Source organism: Vespa velutina, chromosome 7 (assembly GCF_912470025.1).
Source record: "Vespa velutina chromosome 7, iVesVel2.1, whole genome shotgun sequence".
Taxonomy (NCBI): Eukaryota; Metazoa; Arthropoda; class Insecta; order Hymenoptera; family Vespidae; genus Vespa; species Vespa velutina.
Genome location: NC_062194.1, coordinates 5,559,941 through 5,579,940, shown reverse-complemented (window position 1 = coordinate 5,579,940; position 20,000 = coordinate 5,559,941). Strand labels below are relative to the sequence as shown.

General features: G+C 36.4%; 1 protein-coding gene across 12 annotated transcripts in view; it reads right to left on the bottom strand.

The window, feature by feature from the left end:
- Positions 1 to 395: 395 nt before the first annotated feature.
- Positions 396 to 20,000, bottom strand: part of LOC124950782 (zinc finger protein 608-like) — a 195,810-nt gene continuing 176,205 nt past the window's right edge. For 11 of the 12 annotated variants that reach the window (XM_047498062.1, XM_047498057.1, XM_047498059.1 and 8 more), the window contains 2 exons: positions 7,138 to 10,263; positions 396 to 736 (listed from right to left, as the gene is read on the bottom strand). In XM_047498062.1, coding sequence (XP_047354018.1) covers positions 666 to 736; positions 7,138 to 10,263 — 3,197 coding nt within the window. In that variant the 3' untranslated portion in view covers positions 396 to 665. The remainder of the gene's footprint in view (positions 737 to 7,137; positions 10,264 to 20,000) is intronic. The other variant, XM_047498068.1, reaches the window with a different exon arrangement.

Below are 20,000 nucleotides of genomic sequence, written 5' to 3'. Positions count from 1 at the left end.
AATTCATTTCAATGAAAAGAAATGATTCATCAATGACATTATTAAGAAAAACTCGACAAGATTACACTTTATTCTTCGTTGAACTCTGACGACCGAGGCTGTACGAGGCGAGGATGATATATTCGAAGATAACCGAAGTTTGTCCAAGGGCTCTTCGTGATTTTAAGTACAATTTTATCAGCCTCATTACGACTGGTCCAAAGAAATGTGATTGACAGACAGAAAGAGAGAAAAAAAATGAGAGAGAAAGAGAAAGAGAGAGAGAGAGAGAGAAAGAGAGAGAGAGAAAGAGAGAGAAATAGAGAGATATAGATATAGCAGAGAGAGAGAAAGAGACAAAGAGTTAGAAAGAGGTAAAGAGAGGTATTGAGAGAGAGAGAGAGAGAGAGAGAGAGAGAGAGAGAGAGAGAGAGAGAGAGAGAGAGAGAGAGAGAGAGAGAGGAAGGTATTAAGAGAGAGAGAGAGAAATGGTGTCAGCAAATAAATTGACTTGAAAGGAAAAGGATGAGGCGATCCTCTCGAAAGTTCCTTAGGGATTTTCCTTAGGGCTGTCTGCTCGCGACGGCACCGCTCGAGGCCGGATGCGGCGCGTGGTGAGTTTGTGCGGAGCTGCTTCCGGCGGTTCCGCCGGTTCCACCGGCTAGTACGGGACCGGGGGCCGCGGGTCACTTGGGCGGAAATGGCGAGATCACCGAGGCGGCTACCGCGGCGGCCTGCTGACTCGCTAGCACTGCCGCTGCAACACACAGAGACAGACAGCAGGCCATTAATTTTTCGCCACGAAGAAATTCTTTTTAAACCCTATTCTATTATTTTCTATTACTCTCCCAGCTTTCTTTATCAAGATTCTCAATTCTTCCAAATTTTTGATCGATGATCAATGTATTTTTATTGCATAGAAATCTATAGAAATGTATTATTTTTATATATAAAAGAAATCTAATTTTACAATTTAATTTTATTCATAGGAATTTTTATTAATAACAATAAATTGTAGTCTGTGATTTTCAAAAAATAATTTTGTATAATTTCTTTGCAAGATCGATATGTGTCTTATAGAAGAACATTCGTGATTCTTCGTTGGTGATTCTTGCCAGTCCAGCCCAAGAATTCTCAGCGTTTAGTCGAGAGAGTTAGAGAATTTTTCACATTCTACTTTTTGTTTATGATATTATTACGTTAGAAGGATAATAATAGTTGGAAAAATAATGACGTCTTGAAAATATAAAAAGTTTCTTCGCAATTTTTAAACGGAATGTCAAATCACTCAATGGATAATCGATCGAACTATTTTCAAATTTTAAGTGATTATTATTTTACGAGAAAAAGGGATGGACACGGAATTTGTTTATGGGCGCGCATGTGTGTGTGTGTGTGTGTGTGTTGAGAGAAAGAGCAAGAGAAAGATGGAAAGAGAGAGCTAAGGAGGTGGAGGGAGAGAGCGAAAAAGCATAATAAGAGTTAAACACTTAAAGCACTTCTTTTTGTTTTTCTTTTTTTTTGCTTATCTTTGGAGACTTCGCACGAATCTTTACGTTGTTTCAATATATTTTATTTGTATTTTTTTTTTAAGCCTTCTCTCTTTCTACTTTTCTTTCTCTTTCTCTCTCTCTCTCTCTCTCTCTCTCTCTCTCTCTCTCTCTCTCTTTCTCTCTCTCTTTCTGGCAGTGGAAAGCTGTATTAAAATACACTTGGTCGATTAAGTTTGTCGTTTGCATTGTGTATATCGCGAAACGCGAAGCGTAGTCTGTTTTCTTTTTTTTTTTGGGATTTTTATTTCTTTTCTTTTTTTTTTCCATTTTTCTTCTTTTCTATTTCAATGAAACTAAATAGACGTTTATTACTTCGCTTAATCGTTGGAGCGTCAATATGATCATCGAAAAAATGTTGTCACTAAATGCCATTTTACATTATTTAAATAATGTACGTCGGAAAAGATATCGAAAGTAGCGCAACGCAACGAATCACGTGATTGTTTTATCTTTTTATTTATATCTATGATGATTTTTGATTCATTGAAAATGGAAAATGATGACGATTGGGAGAACGAATTACAATATGGTTGACACGAGGAGAATCTATAAGTTCATCATCAATTAACATGAATTTTTATTATTATTTTTTTTCTTTTTCTTTTCCTTTTGTTTAATCTCAACACTTTACCGACCGATAGCCTATTAATCGGCTTTTTGTTGCCGATGCTTACCGACCAATAGCCTATTAACCGCTTTATTCTCGGGGCTACTTAAAAATAGCCTATCAATCGGTAGCTATGGCGATAAACAATTGCCATTTGCTATATCATCTGCATTTTATTATTAGTATTGAGGTACATTACTCACTTGCGTTAAGTGCATTGCTTCGTAAACTCCCACATTTTCACACCGTTTTTAAAAAATTTACCGTTCACAATGAGGGAAAAAAATGGTACTAGAGGAGTTTTATTTAGACGATTTATCAGATTGTCCTGACAGTTATTCAGAAAGTGATAGTGGTGACGAAAGTAATGGCAGCGATATAATAATTCGAAATCGGAGTTCTGTATTGCCACTAACAAGTAGTGATTCAGAAGATGACGAGATAAGTAACATCGAAGACGATACAAGTAACATTGAAGATGACGATGATATATGGTTGACAGAAGATGAAGCAATAATTTTGGAATCTTTTGAAGGCAGCCCCGGCATAAAAATGATGCCTTGTTCTACACAAAATGTGATGGACAGCATCAATTTATTTATTGGAATGGACTTTTCCGAGCACTTAGTGAAGGAATCCAACAAATATCATTACTAGATCATGCAAAAATATAAAATTCCATCATGAGCGAAAAAGTGGACAGATATAACGGTAATGGAAATGAAAAAATTTTTAGGACTAATAGTTCTAATGGATCAGATAAAAAAAGACTTGTTCTACGACTATTGGTCCACAGATCGAAGTATAGAAATTCCATTCTTCTCGGAAATCATGAGCAGAAATAGATTTGTGCAAATAATGTAGAGCTGGCATTTTTGCAATAACGATAACATTCCTCACAATGTACAACATAAGCTTGCTAAAATTAAGCCTGTCGTTGACTATTTACAGCGAAAATTTAACGATGTGTATAAGCCCAATCAACAATTATCTTTGGATGAATGCATAATTCCGTGGAGAGGTCAGTTATCCATTAAAACATACAATCCGGTAAAAATTACTAAATACGGAATACTTGTAAGAATGCTGTGTGAATCTGTCACAGTATACATATCCAATTTTCATGTGTATGCTGCTGATGGCAAAAAATTGGAAGATACGGTTTTAACGATTATTGAACCATATAAAACCATATGGCACCACATTTATCAAGATAATTATTATAACAGTGTCAAAATGATTAAAATTCTACTGCGAAATAAAGTGCGAATGTGCGGAACCATTCGAAAAAATAGAGGTCTTCCTCCATCACTACAAACATTACGACTTTCAAGAGATCAGCACGAATTTCGTAGGAATCGTCAAATTTTGTTAGAAGTATGGAATAATGGCAAAAGAAATGTAAATATGATGTCTACTATACATTCTGCACAATTGAAGGAATCCACAAGCAGAAGTAAAAGATCAAATGTCCCAATACAAAAGCCTAATTCCATCATAGATTATAACAGATATATGAAGGGCGTAGATCGCGCGGACCAATATCTAGCATACTATTCCATTTTCAGGAAAACAAAAAAATGGACTAAACGGGTGGTAATGTTTTTTTATAAACTGTGCGTTTTTTAATTCATTTAAAGCATACACAGTTTTAAACGGAAAAACTATTATTACGTACAAGAATTTTCTGCACAAGGTTGTACTTTCGTGAATAGAAGATAATGAAACTAATTGTATGAAACAAGATGACGATATATCCAGTTCTGCACCCATAAGGAGAGCACCCAAATTAGACAATCCCGGAAGACTCTCGAATTTAGGAAAACATAAACTTATAAATATAGTAACTAGCGGTCGAAGTGTGAGATCCCAAAGACAATGTAGAGTTTGTGCTGTTCAAAAAAAAAGAAAAGAAATAGAACATATTTTGTTTGCAAATTTTGCAATGTTCCATTACATAAAGGTAGCTGTTTTGAACGGTATCATATCTTGAAAAAATATTAATTATTTCTTATTTCAAGTATGTCAATATATGGATTATGGTATTATTACATAATTATTAAACTGAAAGCCATTGTAATAGATAAAATAAATGTAATTTATCATTAATATCTTGAAAATAAAACATTTTATTAAATCTAATTATCCTATAATATATCCTATAATAACAAAAAGCGGACAATTCTGTTTGAGCATGCGAAACGCACAGATACTTCCCGTGCGATGATCTAGACTGAAAAACAGCCGGCGTCAGGGAGAATCTGCGGCTAAGCGGCCGGCCGGACGTGCGTATGCTGTTGAACCGCTAGCGATCAGTAAAGTGTTAAGATCATGATCACGCTGCGTAGGCGCTTAAACGATTTAGAAAGGAAATTTATATTAATTAAGATCGTATAGCGAGATAATTACAATTAACTTTTATCATCTCTCTCTCTCTCTCTCTCTCTCTCTCTCTCTCTCTCTCTTTCTCCCGCTCTCTCCCTTTCTCTCTCTATGTATTTATATCCTCTCTATCTTAAACAACAGCTTTCACGAGGAAGTCGACCGTCGTTTTCATTTTCTATTGTTCGTAGATCATAAAAGCTTTACAACTTCCGATGTAAGTGCGTAACTCCTATCATAGAATTTCGTACAATGAATTTTAATAATGCATCCGTTAGCGCTAGACGTAGAATATGCTTCTTCTGGAAGACTACAGAGTCTAACGAAATTTGTATGTATATCGTATATACATATATTTACATGTATATATATTTATATATATTTATATGTATATATTTATATATATATATATAACACATTTCGTTCGAAAAATTAAGGACTATATTTGCTCCTTCGCTCGCTGTTCATTTATATCGTCCTTTTCCTACAATTAATATTAATATTATTATTATTATTATTATTATTATTATTATTATTATTATTATTATTATTAGTTATATTACTATTACTATTACTATTATTATTATTATTATTATTATCATTATTGTCATATTATTATCATTAATATTAACATTATTATTATCATTATCATTAATATTATCATTATTATCATTATTATCATTATTATTATTATTATTATTATTATTATTATTTTTATTATTATTATTATTATTATTATTATTATTATTATTATTATTATTATTATTATTATTATTATGACAATTACTATGATTATATACGAGCTTTAAGTGGTTTGTTATTTCTCATCTGGTTTTCGGAAAGTAGCACGATAAATAGTTATCACAGTCTGAACTATATACCTAATCCCTACGCACCCTATGACGGTACACGGCTTATATATGTTTCATTCTTATAACGGCCGCACTTATACTCCAATATTTTCAAAATATTCAGTCCGTTAACTATGCAATATTATTGTATGTATGTATGTATGTATGTATGTATATATGGATGTATGTACTTTGTCGTATATTTAAAAAAGAGAAAAAAATGAGAAAGAAAAAAAAGAAGATAGAGAGAAAAACAAGAAAAGGAAGAAAAAGAAAGGAAAAAAATCGTCAGAGATGTATTAATGATGATGATGATGATGATGATGATGATGATGATGTTGATAATAATGCTGATGACCACACGCACGTTCAGGATCGTCGCCATTTTCATCGAAGGAATCTATTACATATATTCGTTTATAGTTTTGCTAATAAGTGTTCAAAACGTGTCATCAATGTCCCTCCTTTTTTCTTTTTTTTATTTTTCTTTTTTTGGCCCTTTTCTTATTTCATCCTTTCTTTCTTTTCTTCTTCTCTATCCTTTTTCTTTTTGTTTTCTTTAGAAAAAATTGTTTTTCTCTTATCGATTTTTCGTAATAAAATAATAATAGGTCGGCAAAGGCTATCCAATAATATACGCGAATGTTTGTTTCATCTCTCTCGTAAGGAGAAGAAAGCTCTGGTTATTTATTTTTTATCATTTTTCGTGCATTCCTCGTCGTTCTCCTATAGTTTATTTCATTTTATTATTTCATCTTGATTCGCTTGATTCATTTCCATTTTATTTTACTTTATTTTACTTTATTTTACTTTATTTTACTTTATTTTACTTTACTTTATTTTACTTTATTTTATTTTAGTTTATTTTCTTTCTTTTTGTGTTTTTTTTTTTCCTTTTTTTTTTCAAGCACCAATATGGTGTACACGGTTTACGCGCTCGGAGCGTGCGGGGGACGCTCTGCCGAAAGATTATTCTTTACCCACTTCTCCGTCTATAGCGCGTTTCGTCGTTTCTACCATGAAATAGATATACGATACGATTTTAACACTGTCGGTCAAAGAAAATTGTTCATTCCGTCGAAGCGCAGGATATATATACACGCGCGAGACATGCAACGCGACGAACAGTAACGTAAACTCGCATATAACTTTTTACCGGCCTTCAGTGATCCCTTTTTTCTGATCGTTTGTTTTAGTTGTATGTTTGTTTTTTTATATGTATATATGTACATACACATATATATATATATATATATATATATATATATATATATATATATATATATATATATATATATACACATAAGGCAAGTCGAAAACAGATTACAAAGTAATTACAAGATTACAAAGTTTTTACTCTTTGGAATAAATTATATTTCTATTCCGTTTATCGAATTTAATCGTTGATATTATCGTGATATATAGAGTTTTATCTTTTGTGTCTGTTAATAACACGACTTGCCACGATACCTGAATAAGGAGAAAACGATATAGAGCACAGTATTCGATCAGATTTGGACAATTTGTTCTCTTATTTATCGCGAACCTAAATGATTCGAGAGCAGAACGTTTGCTTCTCGTTCGGAGAAGTGCGTAACGCTGTTTTGATCGAGTTTCAACGATCAAGTAAAGAGAGACACGGTCTCCTCGTAACATACAATAGAAGACTCGTTGGTCCAATCTGAGTTGGAGTTCGTTATCCGTTCTTTTAATTATCCCGCGGATCGCCGGAAGCCTTACTGTCAGGGTCTGACGAGAGGCTTACCTCCGTAAGGAGCGGGGTATTGTCCCGTTAAAAGGGGATAGCCTAATCCCACATGCGTGTGATGATGTGTATGCACGTGTCTCTGAGGTGGTGGAGATCTGCTGTCCTTTCCAAGATTCCCGCTACCGGTATCGACTGGGCCAGATGGTTGCTGCTGACCTCCAGGTTGTCCTTGTTGTTTTCCAGGCTGTTGACCTTGACCCTGCGGTGGACCTGGCCCCGCTACCGAAGTCGGTGGTCCGCTAGGTGGTCTGGCAGGTGTTGGCCCTGCCGAAGACGGACTGGCAGATGCCGCGGACGTCTTTGGCGTCGGCGACTTCAGGGCACGTTCCTGGAGTTCATGGATCTTGTGCGCCGAATAATACTGATTCGCGTGGTGCTGCAAAAGATCGAGGGCCTTGCCACCCGGTGGACGGCTTAGATCCTCTGGTGCATGATACCTAGGCAACTGATGCAGGTAAGGACTACCCGAGTAAGGTCCAGGTACCAACATAGGACTTAAACCTCTGTAAACTGGATGGCCAGGGTCGAAGGGTAGCGCACCGTAATGCTGTGGCTGCATATATCCCGGATGTATATACGCGTATTGCGATGTTGGCGGTGGCGGTGGTCCCTGAGTCTCCATTGTAGGCTTCACGCCTTCTTGCTTGTTTTTCGAGTCGTCGCTCTTGCCCAAATCCTGAGGCTTTTCTTGCTTCGGTTGATGCTTCGGACTCGGGGGTGGAGCTTTTGCTTGTTGACTTTGTTTGTTCGACTCTTCTTTTCGCCTTTGCTCTCCGGGATAAAGGTAATACCTCCTATCATCTTGTACAGGACCAGGAGGTGGTGGAGGAGGCGCTGCTCTTTGACTTTGCGTCCCGTGGTACACGTGATAAGGACTCATTTGACTCTTCATCTCGATACTTTCCTTTAGTATCTGATGGTTTTCGTGTTGTTTGTCTTTCAAGCTCGGTTGTTGCGATTGTGGTTCCTGCTTCATCTTTGCCTTTTGCTCATGCGCCTCTTGTTCCTGCACTTGTTGATTCTGTTGTTGTTGCTGTTGTTGTTGGGAAATCGCTTGCGGTGGCTGATACGGATAGCCAGGAGGCATGTAGCCACCGTAACCACCGTAATAGTGCGGCTGCTGTTGAGGTTGAGGCAAGGGTTGACTCAGTTCCTTCTTTTCCTTCTCCGAGACGACGCTTTGCAAACTCGCCATCGATGGCATCTGCGGTATGTTCAAAGGTTTCATTTCCTGTTTTGGCGTGAGATCGCTCGGTTTCTGATCGACCGACTTGCTGTCCTGAACGCTAGGCACCAAGTAAGGAGGTTGACCGTAATACGGGTACATTCCAAAGTGAGCAGGTAGATGCGTCGGCGCGCTAGTCTTGTTGTCCTTTTCTTGATTTTGTTTCGACTTGTCGGCGGGTTCTGCCTCGAGAACAGGCGCCGCGTCGTCCGATATGTCCGAGTAGGCCGGACTTTGGACGTCTTCCCTCGCGGAATCGACTATCGGCGTTTCCAAAGGCGAAGGATGCGGACTTCCACCGGGTGATTTTTTCGATTTCTTTTTGTAACCTTGCGGCTTCGGCGTTCGCGGGTCCTTACTCTTATCCTGCTCTGGCATCAATGCCGCAGTAGGCTTTACTTTGAATTGTGGCATCTTCGTGTGCAGCGAAACGCTTGGATACTGTTGCATATGAGATTGTACACCTTGTCCAGGATGTCCAGTCGTCGGAGGCCCGGTTTGTAGACCCGTTTGTTGTGAAACTTGTCCGGTAAGACCTTGAAGACCTGGATGCTGACTCGCCATACTTTGCAAACTTTGTTGTTGCTGCTGTAAAGTTGGCTGCTGAATAACATGCGCTTGAGTTGGTTGTCCCAACTGCGTGGACAAGGGATGCTGTACAGATTGCAACTGATGTGCCGGCGGCAATTGTTGCTGTACGGACGATTGTAACTGTTGTTGCTGCTGTTGACTCGATTGCAGTTGAGGCGGTGGTCCGGTTTGTAACGTCTGTTGGGCTTGTTGCAACAACGGATTTTGTTGCTGATGTTGTTGAACTTGAGAAGGTTGAGGAGGTTGAGGTATATTGAGTGGCTGCGGTATGTTTGTACTGGGATGTGGCGAAGGCACGGGCCTGGGAGATTGACTTGGGTGAGGACTCGGACTTTGAGGTGGATTCGTCGATGTTATCGACGGTTGACTTTGTTGTTGCTGTTGTTGTTGTTGCTGTTGTTGCTGTTGCTGTTGTTGCTGCTGTTGTTGTTGCTGTTGTTGTTGCTGCTGTTGTTGTTGCTGGATACTTTGTTGTCTCGAGGAAGGCGGTGCCGCGGACGTAGGAGCAGGTAAATCGTCTTGGCCGAACCTTAAAACACCAGGTTTGACGATAGCCTTGTCCGAGGTTAAAACTGGCATAGGTGTCTCTATACTAGGAGAAGGTACCCGAGGTGGAGGCGGTGGTGTCTCTGGCGGTAAACTCGTCGCCGGTGGACTCGCCGCTCTGACAGGGGTTCCTTCCGGCTTGTCCGCTGGAGACTTCACCGGCGTGGCTGGACTCGGAGCTTCTATGTTGCTCTCGTCGTTCTCGGACATACTAGTGATGCCCTCCTTCGTATCGTCGTCGTCCGCGGAACCGTGCGCGTGACTCTGATGATACTTCAGTCCATTTATGTGTTTGTACTTTTTACTACAATTCGGTTCGGGACACTCCAAAAGGACCGGGCTCGCCGGAGGCGAACCACTAGGAGGCGTAGGAGGTGGTGCCCGTCTTTTATTCTTCTCCTCTTCTTCTGGACCACGAGATTTTCTCTTAGCAGCTGGATCCGATCTCGGCGGCACAAAGGCAGCCGGACTTGGACTCGCCGCCGGTGAACCCTGAGCACCTCTTCGACCTTTTGCACCGCCATTTCGTAATTTACTGTGCACCGAACTCCTTGTCTCGGTGAAATTACTGAGATCGTTGCCCGGTGTAGAATTTGCTGCTGCCCGACCACGTTTTCCACGACCTTTAGGTGTACGTGCGTCCAAATCGCTCGTCGGTGAATCGCAAAACCTTGGAGGTGCCCAATCGTGTCGTGTACAATCCAATAGAGTACCGACGTACGTCTTACCCCGCCACGTTACGTTCACGACCAATACACCTGCAACATAGAGAGTACGTCCCAAATAGTAACGATCGGTAAAGATTCTATTTTAAAGAATATTAATTCTTCCATTTTCTTATAGTAAAATTACAACGAATAAAACCTATTACATATGTGTGCTTTAATTAACGATTAAATCTAAATGGATTAGTAATAATATATGGAGTTATCCGCAATGATCGCCGCTATTAAATGATCGAGCTCTTATTACTAGTTTGTAAGGCTAAATACGATATGACGTAGCAGTTTATCTAAACGACGCGAGAAGAAGAACGAGAGACGCCTAATCTTACTCGATGCTGGAAAAACCGGTTCTAAAAGACAGCTTGCTTCTAATATCGACAAATTCCACGAGATCTTTACGTATCGGATAATAAATTTCGTTGCAAGAGTTATATACGTCTCTTTAGTTTTAACTCAACCATCTACTGTCCTTGCAAGACTACATTTAATTGAAAGTATGCATGCGATCTTGGTACCTGTCGACCGAGGATTAGCTTGAAACGAGGATTAATATACCAGAGGGCCTGACAACTAATCGATGTCGGGATGTTTTTTTAAAGAAGATGTGAAAGTTGTCTAGAATTCCATTCATATTACATCATTATAAATTCGATTTCTATTCAATCAATTAATTAAAAGTAACTAATGTTAATATTGAATTTTGTACACCTTAAATAAACAAGTTATTTAAATAATTGAAATTTCGAGAATGAAATACCAATTATTGCTATCTCTATCCATTCACAAAAATGTAATAATACTTTTATTCGATTTACGAAAGATTAAACGATTTAGGAAAAAAAAAGAAAAAAGGAAAAATATTGTTATATATATATATAGATATATCGAATGCGTTTTAAAATCTATAAACATGAGAACTCTTTTACGGTTTTCGTCGTTTTGCATCAGATATCACAAAGGGAAACACATAGTCCAGTTTTTCCCTGGCACGGCTCTAATCCCGAATCGTTTTCGAAAGAAACCCCGAGGCGCTTTTGCTTGATTGAGTCGTTCCCCTCGAGTCGTCTACGTCACTCCCATTTACTGCGAGAAAGATAAACGTATAGCACCGAGTACCGAGAGAAAGAGGAAGGAGAGTGGGAACAGGAGGAGAAGGTGGAGAAAGAGAAGGAGGGAATGATGAAACCGTCCATCCAACCCTCGTCACGCGTCTTTTCAACCTTTCCAATTCTCTCATCTGATTCTCCTCCCTCATCCTCTCTTTGTTTCCTCTCTCTCTTCGTGTCAGCTAGTAGCACCTAAGTGACTAAATGCATCTCCATCTACGAGGACGAGAACGGCAAAAACTATTGCGTGACGATAATGTACTACGTAAATGACATCAATATTGTCTTGTCAACTTCTTTTCGTATTATCGAGATTAAGAACAAAGGGAAGAAAAAAAAAATATATATATATATATATATATAAAAGATCACGAGTAGGTTAAAAAGAAAGGGAAGAAGAAAGAAAGAAAGAAAGAAAGAAAGAAAAAAAAGAAAAACCATGTTCGAATAGCTTTTCATGTAAGACAAGCGATGCTCGAGTTAAATCGAGGTGAATCGATTAAAGGGGTTAATGGAAGCCCCAACAAAAAAAAAAAAAAAAAAAAAAGAAAAGGAAAAAAAAGAGAGAACATCTCTCCTCTTACCCCAGTATATATCGTGTTATACTAAACTTTCAAAACCACGATAAATCTTTCCACATTGACACTTTTTCGTACTTCTATTAAACTTATTCATTCTTATCGTATAATCTCCGATAGTAGATCGAAATGTATGGTAACGAAAGATGTCGGAAATATTATATAAAATGTATGTATATATGTACATATATATATATATATATATATATATATATATATACATATATATAGGTCGATTGTTTGGTTACACTTTGGGGTGAACAAATCTTGGCGTACGATGTTGGAATGAAGTAAGAGTTTTGCCGGATAAGAATATACGACGTGTATGTGTGTGTGTGTGTGTGTGTGTGTGTGTGTGTTTATATATATGTACGTGTGTATGTGTATTTGTAGGTATATGCGTAGGTGTTAGTGATGGTACATCCTCGCTTTGCTGGTAATATCAGAAAAAGTGAGGGCGAGAGATCGAGCGAGGAGGACGTAATGGAAGAAGGATGGAGGAGAAGGATTGGAGAAAGAAAAAGAAAAAGGACGAAAGGTTCTTTAAGGAAGGAGAAGAAGAACGAGGTGAGAGATACACAGAGAACGAGAGAGAGAGAGAGAGAAAGAGAGAGAAAGAGAGAGAGAGAGAGAGAGAAAGATTCAAAGGGAGGAGGAGAAGAAGCAAAAGAAAAGAGATGGAAAAAGAGGAACTTGAAGGAAGAAAGAAAAAGAAAGAAAGAAAGAGAGGACTAATGGTGTTCGGAGAGAGCCAAGGTGAGATAGAAAAAGATGAACGTATAAAAAGAAAGAAAAAGAGAGAACGAAGAGAGACGAAGAAGTTCGCGATAAAAAGAAATAAAGAAAGAAAAGGAAGGAAGAAAGGAAAGAAGGAAGGAAGGAAGAAAGGAAGATGGAGCGTAGGGTGAAATCGTTCGCGGAATAAGGACAGACGATGAGAATACGAACGAGGGGAGAGGATACGGACGAGGATACGTACGGGACTCAAGAGCTCGATTCAAAGGGGACTTGCTTCCAATAAAGAGAGCCGGGGCTATGCAGTTATATAGAACTTTACGTCCTCCCGGTACAATCCCACGCGAAAATTCCCAACGGCTGGTGTATTTCTCCTAGGAGTAAAGTAAGAAGAAAGAAGAACACATTCAATGTATATCTACAGTTATAAAAAAGAAATATATATATATATATATATATATATATATATATATACACGTTTCTGTTTTAGAGAGAGAGAGAGAGAGAGAGAGAGAGAGAGAGAGAGAGAGAGAGAGAGAGAGAGAGAGAGAGAGAGAGGAAGAGATAGATACGCTTGAATGATATCGACGAGATATGTATGTATGTACGTGTCACGAGGCCGTTATCGGAGGTGTGGTCGATGTTAGGATCATACGGTCGGCTTCTAATCCTAATTAACGCGTTTATCGACAAGGGCACTCGGGCTGAGGTATAGTCCATGTAGAAAACTCATTCAATTACGTAAAAGAGAAAGAGAAAGAAGAGTAGAAAGAAGATGAAGAATAAGAAGATGAAGAAAAATTGGATCATTTTATTGAAAGCACGTTCCATTTTCACTTAATTAACATACCAACGGAATATGCGAACTCTCCTAAATAAAGCTATAATACAAACTAATAATATTCATAAATTATATATATATATGTATATATATATATATGTATGTATGTATTTATGTATGTATTTATGTATGTATGTATGTATGTATACGTACGTTTATAAGTACGTAGCTATCTATTAAATGTAAGAACCTCATTTCCATTATACCAACTTCGAATAATATATACCGTATGATTACAAACGTGTTTGCTTCGTGTCAATCTAGAACCATCGAGAAGTAATTGATATGAATTATCGATCATATCCGGACACCGTCATATAGATTATTTTCTAGACTTTATTGAACGACGATGAAAAAAGAGAAAGAGAGAGAGAGAGAGAGAGAGACGAGAAACGGTTTTAGGCTATTACGAATTCACTTTTACGGGAATTCGCGGTGACAGGATGGAAAACGCCTACGATATTCGATTACTTTCGAATTCATGGCATTCGTATAACGTTTATATCGTCATTTTTAGAGAACGTTACAATATTATGTCGAAGTTATACGCTACATGTATTATCGTCGGAAATATTCTTTTTTCTTTTTTTTTTTCCTTCTTTTTTTTTTTTTTTTTTTTTTTTTTTTTTTTTTTTTTTACATGGAACACGGCGTAGGACGATAAAGCAATATAATCGTCGAATGTTTCCTCTTCTCTTATCCTTTTTCTTTCTTTCTTTCTTTTCTTTTTCTTTTTTTTTTTTTTCTTTTTTTCAATGGATTAAAGACAGTTCGAGGAGTCGATCGATAAGCGGCAAGAGGAGGGAGGTTGAAAGGTCATACGGATTTGATACCGTTTCTTGTCCAATCGTCGTGACTTTTTACGGATATTCCAAAAATAAATCAAGTCTCATTGCTACGAGAAAAAGAGAGAGAAATAATAACATAGTCATTCAGGCATAGCTTTTGTCCTCGATTGAAAACTATGTTAACTCGTTGTGAACGAAAGACCGAATTTTTACGAACGATCGATCGATCGATCGATCGATCGGACATAGGAACTAAATCGAGATATAGCATGAATTCGACTTCGATTACAAATCTTTTCATATTCTATGAAAAGGAAAGATATAAAGACAACTCTATCTCAATTCTCTATTCACATTTCATAAATATTCGATTATTAACCTTATTTCTCCTCTTACTCTCCCGAAAAAAAGATGAAATCTTTCAATAACGCGTTTCCTTGATTAAGATTAAATTATTAAATCTTTTATTATTAAATTTCTTATTAATACTTTTAAATGATCAATATATATATCAAAATATCAATAAGTAATATAAACTTGACAAATAATTATTTACATCGACCAAAATATTCCATATATACCGATCACATATATATATATATATATATATATATATACTAAATATATATACTAAATAGTAGTATATTATTAATTAATAATTAGTCTCATATATCATCGACATATATAATCACGATATATAAAGTAGAGAAAATCGTCGAAATTAGATTCGATTTTCTAATATATATTTCTAATATATTTTTCTAATGTAAATTCGTATAAAGTCAAGAAGAAAGACTGGTTAGATCTGTTTCGGTTAACATTTTATAAGAGATTGAAAAAAAATTTTGATATATCGCGAAAGGAAAATCGAATACGTTTTCATTGACTAGAAAATAAAGGGGGGGGGGGGGAGCAAGAAAAGGGTTCCTAACTATCCATGATAATATCGAGCACGAACTACGATATCTCACAATTATTGCCGAGCTGTGGCCCGTAGAAAATTTACTGTCGCGATAGTAAAGCATATACTCGTTGATAAGATGTAATAACAGTATTTACTCTTACTGCCGCGAAGGCGGTCTTCTACATAAACGAATGTTTCGCAGGCGTTTTTGCGGCATATGCCAAGGAGTGACACATTTCCGATACCATAAAGAGAAATAACTATTTTTACGTCGAGTACATATATTCGAGTCTCTATCTCTTTTCTCTCTCTCTCTCTCTCTCTCTCTCTCTCTCTCTCTCTCTCTCTCTCTCTCTCTCTCTCTCTCTCTCTCTCTCTCTCTCTCTCTTTCTCTTTTCGTAGAACTCTTTGTGGGACTCTTTCAAAAAAATGTCAACCAATAAACAGAATTACGATGTACCTACTACGTCGTATCATACAAAAAATTGTCTCCCTCGGTAAGAATACGAATAGAATTGTATTTTCTTTTTGTTCTCTCTCTCTCTCTCTCTCTCTCTCTCTCTCTCTCTCTCTCTCTCTCTCTCTTATACACATACACTCTATCTCTCTTTCTTTCTTTATTTCTCTTTCATTTTTTTTTTTTTTTTTTTTTTTTTTTTGTAAAGTCGTAGACACACTTAAAATATATGAAGTCTGAAAGATTTAAAAATAATGTAAGAACTACATAAACTCTTTATTTTCAGTTCAAAGGGGAACGTAAAGGAAAAAAGAGAAAAAGGAAGGTAAAAAGAAAAAAGAAAAAAAAAAAAAAGAGAAAAAAAAAGAAAGAAAAAAAAGTGGGGGTTGGGGGAGGGGGGAGGGTCAAAAAAGGAAAAAAGAAAATATGTATGAGCTTTCGAAACGTCAAGGACTACACTCGTTTTCTCTTTATTTCTCTTTGCCCGACGACGACGACTTTGGACCACACACGTGCGTGTACGACAGTGTTTCGTACATACGAAAAAAGAATGATTCTTTTCTCTCTCTTATATATATTGTTTCTTCTTTTTTTGGTATACAAGAGTCTAAGGAGAGAAAACGTGCGCTTAATTCTTCCTCGTATATAACCCGTCGTCTCTTGTCGAGTAAACGACTCACGGCGATAGACTTTGAATGCTTTTTATACGACCGATGAAGGTTCAAGAGACAACTATGGTTAAAGAAAAAGATACGTGTATGTAGTGAGTAGAGAGAGAACACGAGTTCGTCACGCATGATTAATTAAAAAAAGTCGAGGCGTGTATTGGTAAAACAATAACAACAACAACGACAACAACAACGACAACAACAACAACAACAACAACGACAACAACAACGACAACGATAATAACAACGACGACAACGATGACGATGACAACGACGATGACAACGACGATGACAACGATAACGACGATGACAACTTATTGGCTTGATCGTCGATTTGCATTTCTGCTTTATAACGGTTGGTGCATTAATAATTCCACGTGGGGCTAACAGGTTAATCTCCGGCAATAAACGTCGTACGCGCGAATACGTAATTATACGCTTATACGTAACTAATGATCGAGATCATGTAACAGAAGTAACGAACGACAGTATCGATAAATTATGCTGTTCTGAAATACGAGTGAAAAATAGGAGAGAGAGAGAGAGAGAGAGAGGGAGAGAGAGAGAGAGAGAGAGAGCGATCGATTTAATCCGAGATGTTACTCTCGATATCGAGTTTATTATATCCCACTGAAATATTGATCTCCTTAGAGATCATCTGTCATTTCTTATTTCGTTCTCTTCTTTTCTCTTGTTTTTTCCTTTCTTTCTTTATATCTTATTAACTTACTTACTTACTTACTTACTTTCTATCTTTCTTTTTTTTTCTTTTTCTTCTTTCTTTTTCTCTTTTTTTTCTTTTTTTTTTTCTTTTTTGTTTTTTTTTGTTCATTTTGCTTTTCGTTATGGCGAAAAGAATGAGAAACCGGTTTGCCAAGTATTCCAACATTTCTTTCACATTTTATTCAATATAAATGTCGATATTTCGAGAATATTTCTCTCTCTCTCTCTCTCTCTCTCTCTCTCTCTCTCTCTCTCTCTCTCTCTCTCTCGCCTTGCCGATCGATCTATCAACAGTTTTAATGTCTAATTTATTCTATCGATATTCGAATATATCCTTAACAAGCATCGAGATAAAGTGAATAATAACAATAACAATAACAATAATAATAATACTAATAATAACAACAACAATAACAACAACAGTAATAATAACGCGTTATTCGATTCTCTGGATTGCATTGTAGAAATTCCGTGAATATAGAAACTTTCGTTTATTAACTCGTGAGAACGCGTTATCCCATTGAACGATCTCTATGGTTTAGTAATTATTTTTCTAAAGGTATCTTTCTCTTTGTATTTCTTTCTTTCTCTCTATCTTATCCCTGTTATCTTTTATATTACAGTTCACTCGAAATTCATCTTCCTTCAATCGACATCATAGAAAGACAACAGCTTTATATAACGAATTTACTTTCGAATGATACGACGCGAGATCTAAGAGTAGTAATAGTAGTAGTAGTAGTAGTAATAGAATAGTAGTAGTAATAGTGATAGTAGTAATAGCAGTAGAAATAGATGGTACTTTAAAAACGATAAATTCTTTTCGTTAACATTAAAATCATTTGATTTATATCTTGAATATACATATCTCGAAATGTTAAATTTATCATTCTTTATTAGAAGTGAGATAGAAATAAATAAATAAAGAAATAAATAAAGAAAAAGAACCGAGAGAGAGAGAGAGAGAGAGAGAGAGTTGGTCTTTGAAAGATTAAAGGATATATACAGAAAGAATCGATAAGGAGAGAGAGAGAGAGAGAGAGAGAGAGAGAGAGAGAGAGAGAGAGAGAGAATAAAAGAAAGCAAAAGAGATAGAAGGCAACTGATCTAAAAGAAAGACTTGAATGCCAAGAAGAGTAAAATAATCAATAAGAGAGAGAGAGAGAGAAAAAGAGAAAGTAATAAAACACGAGAGGGTACCGAGTCTCGACAGATTGGCCCGGTATTCGATGGAGAATTCGATGAATTTATGGATTTCCTAATCCGTCGTTATGGAGGAGGAACCCTTCGGGAACTCCTTCGGGAGAATCGATACTTTCTTGCTTCTGACGTGCGCGAAGCAACGTGCTTCGACTCGGAAGATAAAGAGAGATCGGACTTTGGTATTACATTGCAAGCCCTCCGGGGAAAATCTTCGAGTAAGATCATATTGTGGGACTATAACGTCGATAACGACGATGACGACGATGATGACAATGACGCGAATGATTCTTTGTTCTTTATCGTTTCTCTCTTCTTTTTTCCTTTCCTTTTTTTTTTTTTTTTTCTTTTTTCCTTTTCTTCTCTCTTATCGTTTTATCGTCATAAGAAGAATGAATTTCAACGCTAAAAGAACATTATGAAACTTATTCTCCAATTGATTAATTCATAATGCTTAATTAAAAATTCTATCTATGTATATTATTGAAAAAAAAAATATTTATATATATATATACATATACTATTGAAAAATAAAATAATTGAGAAAATAATAATCGGATCTTCTATGATAAAAACTTTTCTTTTAATGTAATCACAAATATAAATCGGGCGTTATTGAAATTATAAAAATATATTTTATTCGTGTAAAAGTATTTTGCAAAGGGATGAATGAAAATATTCCATTTATCGGTATATCGAAAAATTTCATTCATTTTACATATAGATGATACACGCACGAATAGTAATACAAAATTATTTATTAAGGTACGAGCATTAATAAGAGAGAAAGGAGGATCGAATTCTTTTTGCATTTTTTTTTCTTTTGTTTATTTTTTTCTTTTTGTTCCTTTTTTCTTTTTTTTTCTTTTTTTTTTTAACCCCCCACTTAATTACTCCAAAGCCGACAGAAAAAATATTGAAATAACTATAAACCAAAACGGAGATGGTATTAAATTCTCGCGACAAAAGGCAAGTGACAAAATCGAGAAGCTGTTGAATTATCGATCGATTTTAGGTCGAACTTCCGCTACTACGTACCTGCTTGTTATTTAATTAACATGATATACGCTTGAAGCACCCAAATGGACAGGGAGAGAGACGGTGGACGTCCGTTAACGATAGGACGGAACACGTCCGTGCTCGTTGTGGCATTCCCAATTAGCTATGATAAATTATACGAGATAAATTCGTCTCTCGCGTAAACTTCTCGTCGTTATTACCATTATTAGTACTGCCGGCTATCGTTATTATTGTTATTATTATTACGATTGTGATTGTGAGTGTGATAATAATAATAATAATAATTATTATTATTATTATTATTTTTATTATTATTATCGTCATTGCCCATCAACGTTTCTATGACTATAATGGTTTTGAGTTCAAACGAATATTGAAGCTATCCGTGTAACTAAATATATATATATATATATCAGATAGAATTAGATACGAATGTGTCTGAAAATGGTAGGAAAAGCGTTAATTTAATTAACGTGAAAAACACTAGTCTCGCGTTACCGGAAAATGGTGTAATACGCACCGGTAATGGATATTTCTCTCTCGGTGATTTTGCTTTGACACATCGTCACAGATCGGTTTTTCGAATATAACACTTGCAAATAATGAAATTAAAACAGGGTAGATTTTACATATATATATATAAAGAGAGAGAGAGAGAGAGAGAGAGAGAGGGAGGGAGAGAATGATAAAGAGAGATGGAAGAGAGAATCTCAATAAGATCGATTTTCTCTCTCATTCTCTCTTTCCCATTTC